Genomic DNA, 9,514 nt, shown 5'->3' with positions numbered 1-9,514 from the left:
ATGCAAAGGATTCCCAAAGCCTTAAGTCAGTCTTCTCAAATGGCAGTAATGTGGCCAAGGACGACCCAGAGGAAAGACAAAATCTTATATTTTACCATTGTTTCTCCTAGACAGCAATGAGATCGGTGTGATATTAAAATGAGACTTATTGCTTACGTCTCCTGTTTCTCCGTTGTTTTTCTCTGAAGTAAAATACTTTAGTCATCTTAGTTTAGACCCGTTTTGATCTACAAAAGAGATCTTAACATACTCAACTACTACATATATACAGTAGCTCCACCATTGCTCCAATTCTTTCCAACGAAAAAAAAAAAACAGGAGTCATGAAAGAGACTAAACTGTGCTTCATTGCAATGTCATGTTGAATAATTAAATGTGGTGGTGCAGTCCAACAATATGAATAATGATCAGCAATAAAAGGACTCCTCGTCGTAATCCTTCACTCTTCTCTCCAGGGGTGTGTGGAACATTCCGTACAAGGCACATGTTTTTGGGTTGATGCCAAAAGCCAGCAGCCCCAACACTAGAGATTGTTGCATTGTCACTCGCTCAGTAGCTCGGTAGCTTTGGTCGTCATTTGTTGCTGGCCGTTGCCACCACAAGAGGGCAGTAGTCCCTCCACCTAAATCCGACGTTATGATGTTACCACTCACCTAGCTCAAACAAACACTTTTAGAGAGCGCAACAAACACGAGCAATCCGTCTAGTAATTGTTGTTATATTCTTTCAGGTGAGAAAGTGACCAAGTAGATTCCCCAATATGTGGTCAGTTTCAAAATAATAGCTGTTGACTTTTTCAGACGAGAAAGTAACCATGTAGATTCTTAATATGTGGTCAGTTTCAAATAAAACTGTTGACTTTTTCAGAGTTCACTGGCAGGGTCTGCCACCCTGTCCAGTTGAGTGCGCTTGCATCAAACACCATAAATTGTTGATGCACACAGTTCTTCTGTTATTGTTTTGGACGATTATTATTTTCCCAACTCCCTAGTGTTATTGTTTTGGGCCATGATTCTTTTCCTAACTTCCAAGATAGAGCTACAGGCCCATAGCAAGGGGGGGATCGGGTGGCCAAAGGTCCGTAATTTAAAGACAAAAGGTCCCACCCCCCCTTGCCATCAACAAATCACCTGACAATGAAAATAACCCCCCCCCCCCCCGTCATCAAATCGAAAGGTTACGGTTCACTTTTTGGAAAAAAAAACTAACCCCCCCCTCCACAAGGCTGGCTACGGGCCTGAGCTACCAAAGCAGACTAGTACTGTATGTGAAGAGGCAAATCCTGGATTTGCATCCCATCATGGCATGTTCTACTTGAGGCTACAGCTGACAGTAATGTTATCACTCGCCTAGACCAAACAAACCTGCCTAGACCAAACAAACCTGCCTAGACCAAACAAACCGCCACGTCCTGCAATTCAACTTGCAATGAATGTAGCCTACTGCAACTAAGATTACAATGATTCATGTGACATTAGCTGCATAAAAATAGCTAACCTTACAGGAATCATCATTCTAATGTTAGCTGCTTTAGCCACTGAAAGCTACCGTTATGTTACGGAAGCTGCTAGTTGTGAGCTCATGAGCTAACTGGCTATCACAGTCTTATTGTGCTGGATTAACCAACACAGGGGTAGGAAGAGCTGGCTGGACACTACGTTAAGATAATTCCTGTAACATTAGCTGTTTTGCTACTAATAAGAGTTTGAGTTTGCCCGAGAAACAGAAGTTGAACCAACGTAGGGTTATTTTACAGCAGTAAAATAGCTAATGTTAGCTAACGAATCACCAGTGCAACATTAGCTAACTCCTTTAGCCACCGACAGCTACCGTTAATGTTATGGAAGCTGCAGCTAGTTACGAGCTCGTGAGCTAACTGGCTATCAAGGTCTTATTGTGCTGGATTTGCATTGTAACTGATGTGTCCAGGTAACAAGACCTTAATTTAGCAGACGTTAGATTTCATGTCATTTTAGTTCACAACTATTTCGATAGCATGGCTAGCTGGTTCCGTCCTACTAACTAGTCCTGAAGAGAAACAAGCCAGCATCAGCCCATACGCCAAGCTGGACCTGGGCTAGTTTTACAGAGTTCTGAATGTGTAACATTATGCAATCTGGCCCTATGCCAAAGATTCCCATCAAAACCTTGAGTCAGACTTCTCTAACGGCAGTAATGTGGCCGTGGATGACATGCTGAATGATGTAATATTGTGGAGCAGTCAAACAGTATGAATAATGATCAGCAATAAAATGACTCCTCATCGTTATCATTCTCTCTTCTCTCCAGGGGTGTGTGGAACATTCCTTACATGGCACATATATATCTTATCAAAGGCGAGACGCTGAGAAAGGAACTGAAAGAGAGGAACACTTTTATTCTGGAAAAACTGGACCCGGATATGGCACTGTGTAGGAACGCCAGGGAACTGGTAAGAACACCCGAACGAGCCTTGTCTGATAACCTGTCACATGTGGACCAGGTTTATCCAGGAACTTTACTAGAGTATTCCACTATCTGTTTACACTCACCTGTCTGTAGACGAATAACTCAGTTGTTAACTCAGTTGTCAGTTTATCAATGCTGTACTGTATTGGAATGCTTTATAAATAAATGCTTACAGCCCCTCCGAGACCAAAGAGGAAAGACTGGCAAGTATAATAACAGTCTCGATGTGCTGTCTGTCCTCGAGGCATGAATTCTCCTTTTTCTGTTTATGACAGCCTACGTGGTGCGTCACGGACTTCCCGCTCCACTTGTGTACCCATCATCCTCCAACTTTCTTTCTTTCATGTCCTGGTTTTTGTCATACTGTCATTCGACCAACAGGAATGTGTGTTCTGGCTGGCTGCCAAATATTTGTTTTGTCTGTCGACGTTTGCGATTGTACCTAATAGAGCTTATGAGCTGTGATGATCTGTGTTGCATATCCTATTGAGCTGTGCTCAATGGTGTGCGTGCCGCCCCTCACCCATGCTAACTCATGCTAGCATCTCTAGCGCTCTCCATCAGAGCTCTGCGCGGATGCTTGGATTGCAACACCTCTTCCCTTCCCAGCATGCCTCGTTTCCGATGTAACCACCCAAAACATCAGCTTCGGCGGGAATCTTGCACTATTATTTCCACACAGGCGCCTTTCCTGTTCCTTCCGAGTTGCTATGTACCGACTACGTATATGTGCATCTCATCTATGGGGTTCTCCTTTTCTCTGCATAAGAAAACAGCTATGTTACACGATTTACATGGTGATTTTCCCTTCATTTTAGACCAAACAGAGAGAGAAAGACTCCCCCTCTCCGGAATCATTCCATATGCTCAGGCCCCCAAAGGTTCCTCGTTTTCATTACTCTACTTTGTGTCAGTATCCATTTCCAACGGGTTAGCTGTGCAAACCTGTTTAAAGCATCAGTCGTCTTTGAATAGTGATTATAAATACCAAAGACTTTTGCAGAAATTGGTAGCTTAAAAAATTGAGTATCAACAATTTCAGTATCAGTGACTGTTATCGCTACACTTTTGTGTGAAATATCAGTCAGTGTATCAGCCAAAATGCATGAGTGGGCTACATGCGCTTAATATCATCATTGTCAAACTACAACTGCTACTGTACACACTGTTCGTCAGGGAAAAAAACGTATCTGCTTGTTGAGGCATGAAGGAAGTCTGCCAAACCCTTTGGAAATTGATGTCGGCCTTCTGTCTGTGATGAGTTAAGGCCTGAGGTATACTGTAGATTCAGGAAGCGCCTGTTATTGATCGTACGTCTTATCGTCAGTCCATAAATTAACTTTAAGGAGATGAACTCCATATGCAAGTTCCCTGTCCTGATGCTTTCACCGCCCCCGACCCCTAGACAGCCTCCCCTCACAACACAAAAGCACACATGTAACACGCTTCTCCCTTCAAAAAGCATCGACTGATCTCAGACTAGGCTCTGATAACACCTCCCATATCACCAACCCGATCTGGCTCGCATCCCCTTCCAAAATAATTGAATTTCTAAATTGACATCCTATTCATCATGTGACATCAGCGAGAAACGGGTGGCCCTCGATGTGCAAGCCCAAAATATCTCGGCTGTATGTGTCACAGAGAAAAGCCTAGTCTGAAGTCCAACTACCCCTCATGCCCCCCCCCCCCCCCCCACGCTAGTCCCTTGCTTCTCCGTAGATGGTATACTTGTCATTCCTGCAATGGCGCTGTCCCAAAGCTACCCAGCACCTTCCCTGTCCCTCTGTCTCCCCACCCCATGACCTCTGACCCCCTACCACAGCCTTTCCTCAACATTCCCCAGTCTCTCCCTTATTCCCATAAATAATCTCAGATTATTTATTTATATACCCTGTGGTTCCTCGTTGTTGAATCTCCCAGATCCCAGCATTTGAATGACGGAATGTTCAAACAAGATACTGTCCTTCCTTGATGGCCGATGTGAACAGTAGTATTTGCTTTGAGCATGCCTTGATAACTGTGGTAAAAAAAATATTTAAAAAATAATCATGTCATGTCTTATATGTTTTTTTAGATTTTGTTATGCAGCTTCAATGCTTCTTGTATGTGACATACTGTATTAAAACACAATATTTATGATGTTTACAATATGTTACATTGTTGTTTGGGACCTAATTTGTCTTTCTTTGTCCACACCAGGGAGTCTTCATGTACATTACAAATCGTCAGGAGTTTGGGAGGCTAATTTCCACAGCGAACTTTAACACGTCACATTATAACAGTGATTTATGGCAAATATTTGAAAACCCTGCGGTAAGCCATCACTGTTTCCCTCTCTATTTTTCTCATAACTCATTGTAAGTGTCCGACAGCCATCAGATATGACAGCCGTCGGTCTGTATTGCTACTGGTTGGAATGATTCTGCTGCATACTAGCGGTCTGACCAGGTGATTTAGTGAGGATTATGACGGGGCTTTTGTGGCGATGGAAAGAATAAGCTGGTGTGGTATGCAGGTCAGTGAAGGGTCCGACCGGCTAATCCCTAATCCAAATGTTTTGTCTACCCTCCAGGATTGGAAGGAGAAGTACATCGACCCAAATTACACACGTATCTTCACAGAGAACTTCTTAGAACAGGTGCGTGCGTGCGTGTGCCCTAGTGTGTCACTTCTGGGACTTGCATCACAGTTCTTCTGGCCTAGAAACACAGGTCCTCATACCTTACTGCTTGAAACTGTACAGAGCCCTAAGGTCTATATGCTAGATTTCATCAAGGGACTTTAGTCCAGCTTGCATTAATGATGTCCGGAAAAAGGTTTAAGCTATGCCTTTTGAACCAGATGAGCTAGAAACGTAAACTTGGTATCTATTTTATGTTTCTTTAACGATTAGAAAAACATTAAAATGCTTATCTTTACGATTGGGCGTGTATGGAGTCTGGACACCTAATTTGCATATTTGCAAGATGGCGGCTACCTGAAAATTTTTGTTTGTAAAATAGACACCAAGGGTCTGTCCCATCCTACCTACGTACTGTAGGTCGCGTCCTTCAGGCCAGGTAGGCCGGATGTAAACGTTTTGTGAAATGGGACGGTCTAGCCTACGGAGGATTCCCAACTCGTCATTTTGTTGCCTAGGCAGCCCCAAGCGAAAAAGCAAAAAGTGGATGCCCAATGCTGACGGCAGGTTGTTATGGAAACACCACAGGAAATGCCTATCTAAATCGTCTATCTAAACTTGTAGATACAGGTGTAATTTGGATAAAGTTTCCACATATTGGGATTCTATGGTGGTACTATCAGGCATGACATTTTATTAAAACGTACTAATATTAACATCAAAGCGTTCAAATTCATCCGGACCGAAACGAATTCTGGGAGGGAGGCCACGAAGGCAGGCCACAAAGGATCCATCAGTTGTATCCTTCAAATTCGTCAAAAGTAGGCCGCATTTGTGGGCTGCATTCAGAGGACTCTTCGTAGGCTGAATGAATTGGGACAGCACTTGTCGCCCCGCTGTGACGTAGCAGCCTTCAAATCCGGCCTAGGTAGGATGCAACCCTTGAATTGGGACAGACTCCAAGTCTGCATTTGTAGCTCATCCGGTTCAAGGTTACAACCCAAAACCTTTTTGGGGTGGCAGCCATATTGAATATTGACCCAGGCGCTCTTGCTAAATCTTAAGAGCATGCCCTGGGCTACATCTGGGCCCAATTTGGTACTTTTGCGCAAATTTGCACGAAAAATATCCCTCAGGCCTCCTCCGCTAGTACATGTATGTCATACTAAGTTAATGGGGAAATCTGTCTCCGCTGTGAGTGATGGAGTGTTTGTTCTGTTGGGTGTGTTGCAGCCTTGTCCAGATGTGTTCTGGTTCCCTGTGTTATCGGAGCGGGCATGCGACGAGCTTGTGGAGGAGATGGAGCATTACGGCTCCTGGTCGGGAGGGAGACATGAGGTCAAACACACACACACACACACACACACACACACACACCAACCTTATGTACATCATCATAATTTTTATAATGGAGTATGCTTAGTAATGATTACAACATAATTCATGTGACTTGTTTTATTTAGTGCTAGATTGGGAACGGATGGTCCTAAAAAATGTGTTTTCCAGAGAAAACGATTTCACTCTGACTAGCTCATTGCAGGCTCAGCCAGATGGGCCGTTCGTCTTCAAACAGACATAGAACAGGACAAGCTGCGGTTAAAACACACACACACGCACACACACACACACACACACACACACACACACACACACACATCAAACGTGTCAGTGTCATCATCTCTCACCATGGTGAGAGCACCATGCAAAGAACATTGGGTAATTTCTTCCATTGCTCAACACGGTTGTTTGTCTTTCCCCCCGTTCCCAACACTTCCAACGTCCAGGATAAACGCATCACAGGCGGCTACGAGACCGTCCCCACAGATGACATCCACATGAAGCAGATCGGCTACGACACGGAGTGGCTGCACTTCATCCGCGAGTTCATATCGCCCGTCACTCTGAAAGTCTTCTCAGGCTACTACACAAAGGTTAGCAATGAATACTGAGTCTTTCACCAACCGGAGGGTCGCGTGCACACCAGCCAGCCTCAGCACATGTAAATGTCCCTTGAGTCTGAGGTTCGATAGAGGTTCGATAGAGGTTCGAAGCCCCAATACGGGAAACACTGTACCTGTGCAGTTGCCTGTGGACGTCTGTCCATAACTCCATGCCTTAAAAACTCAAAAAAGGGAAAGAAAGGTGAACTACACACTTTTGTTTAAAAAGGGGAACATGGAAGACACAAGACAGTACCCCACCCTCCCCTGTTTGCTCAAAAGCTTAACATCTCATGACCTTTACCTGATCCTGCATTTACACGCATCCAACATTCCACAAGGACATGGAATCCTTTGGTTGACTGATTAGGTGGAGACATACAGCAGCCACCTAAAGTACTTTTGTCAACTGTCAGTTGATGAATGGCCACGGTTTGTCTTTGACAGGGCTACGCTACCATGAACTTTGTGGTGAAATACACACCTGAGAGACAGGCCTATCTGAGGCCACACCACGATTCCTCAACCTTCACCATCAACATCGCACTCAATAGCAAAGGCAGCGATTACCAGGTAAGAGTGTGCGATAGATCATGTTTAATCTGTGTAAATAATGAGGACACATACTGTACAGTAGACCCACGATCATTCTCTAAGCGCTTTGCTCAACCAGAGACTGAGGACTTTCATTCAGATTTTGTCGCTTACAGTTGGTGAAAACAATTCGAGAGTAAAAAAACAAACAAACTGCATTGCAGTACCAATACAAGAGAGAGAGAGAAAAAAACCTGCATTGCAGAACCAGGTTTATTCAGGTTTGAGCCAATCCAGTCTTGAAAGGCGTAGGTTTATTCTGGTTTGAACCAATCCAAAGTTTTGAGGGCGTAGGTTTATTCAGGTTTGAACCAATCCAAAGTCTTGAAAGGCGTAGGTTTATTCTGGTTTGAGCCAATCGAAAGCAGTAGTGTTTGTTACTCGCTGGCATTCTAGCGACCTTTTCAACATAGAAATCTCCAGACTTTCAGAAGGCGGAGATCTCGTCTGGTATCTGACTACTCACACAGTCTTTTTCTTTCCTCTCCCTCTCAGGGTGGGGGCTGTCGTTTCCACAGGTATAACTGCTCTATAGATGCTACCAGGAAGGGGTGGAGCTTCATGCATCCAGGCAGGCTGACTCACCTCCACGAAGGCCTGCCCACGACCAACGGCACCCGCTACATCGCTGTGTCCTTCATTGACCCTTGACCTTTCAGCCCTACACTACTGTAGTCTCTCATGTGTTTTTGTCTGTTTTTACTTTGCTGTATTGTTTCATTCGGATCCGATGTGGTTCTGTCTTTCAATGCTGTCTTTTTCATGCCAACTAGACTTTTTATTGTTGCAGTTATACTGTCAAAGAAGCGCCTGACAAGACCGCAAAGAAATTGTGGGTAATATAATTCCTGTGTCATGGCGTTCACAGATGATCACTGATAATTATCTTGACTCTCTGCCAAACAGTGGAGCTGTGAGGGAAATTAGTTCTCTGCCGTTCACTTAAAACAGCTTCAGCGAAAACCCCTAGAACCTTCTTTTTTGTTGTTTTTGTAACAACTGAATTTATGAACTTATTTTGCAGCCTTAAATCCGGCTGATGCAGGGCATTATGAACATTCCCTACTTCAAACTCAAGATGTCAGTGACTGTTTATTATGGTTTATTTTATGGCGTTATGTCTATTTTTCAAACCAAATTTCTTTGCCCATCGTTGCAAAACCATTGAATTGCAATTTGTTCCCTACTCACCAAAAACTCCTGACTACATGTTGGTATGTGCCCATGAAAAGAGATGTCTATTTTTGTAACTTTGCACACCAAAAAGAAAAAAAATGACAAAGTAAAAAATTACTTCTCGTTGAATGAAGTTTGATATTGTCAAATGCTTTACTTGAAATTATTTTTTTTTTCAACGCAAGAAAAGGGTGCTACTTTCGGCATTGAGTTTCTTAACTGGAAACATTTCTTAAATGTTTCTTTCTCTGAACGTTGTTGTTTGTGAATGAACTTTGAACCTATGCCTGTTCAGTTGCTTAAATTATTGTGAAATAAAAAAAAAAAAACTAAAAAAGGGAATATATTTTAATTTGATGTGATTATTACAACAGCTTTCTTTTGAGAAATACATGAGAAGTACCTCTGGCACAAAAGTGTTGGACATGAGAATTTGAACAAGAACTTGAAACATTAGCTGTTCGTAAGTTATCTGTCAGTATGACAAAATTCTCACTTTTTTATATTTCCTAATGGAAAGTCTACAATCTGTGGAACAGATCTTTGGTCTCACTCATCAGAAATACACACCACCACAAAAAACTGTCAACTACAGTATAAGCCAGCAGCGATGTATCCCCCCACCTCTCTCACACACACACACACACACACACACACACACACACACACACACACACACACATACACACAATCAAGGAGGGAAAGTACTTTCCCTGGTGTTCAATGAGGGAAA

General features: G+C 43.3%; 1 protein-coding gene across 1 annotated transcript in view; it reads left to right on the top strand.

Moving 5' to 3' along the window:
* Positions 1–8,967, top strand: part of plod2 (procollagen-lysine, 2-oxoglutarate 5-dioxygenase 2) — a gene marked incomplete at its 5' end in the record, with an annotated part of 27,926 nt that extends 18,959 nt beyond the window's left edge. The window contains 8 exons of the mRNA XM_084454332.1: positions 2,290–2,431; positions 3,267–3,329; positions 4,651–4,764; positions 5,024–5,089; positions 6,305–6,409; positions 6,856–7,002; positions 7,459–7,584; positions 8,101–8,967. Of these exons, the coding sequence (XP_084310458.1) occupies positions 2,290–2,431; positions 3,267–3,329; positions 4,651–4,764; positions 5,024–5,089; positions 6,305–6,409; positions 6,856–7,002; positions 7,459–7,584; positions 8,101–8,256 (919 nt within the window). The 3' untranslated portion in view covers positions 8,257–8,967. The remainder of the gene's footprint in view (positions 1–2,289; positions 2,432–3,266; positions 3,330–4,650; positions 4,765–5,023; positions 5,090–6,304; positions 6,410–6,855; positions 7,003–7,458; positions 7,585–8,100) is intronic.
* Between the last annotated feature and the right edge of the window lie 547 nt (positions 8,968–9,514).

This window comes from Borostomias antarcticus, assembly GCF_949987555.1.
Source record: "Borostomias antarcticus genome assembly, chromosome: 2".
Taxonomy (NCBI): Eukaryota; Metazoa; Chordata; class Actinopteri; order Stomiiformes; family Stomiidae; genus Borostomias; species Borostomias antarcticus.
The sequence above is the reverse complement of the archived record's forward strand: the minus strand, read 5'-3'. Positions and strand labels throughout refer to the sequence as shown.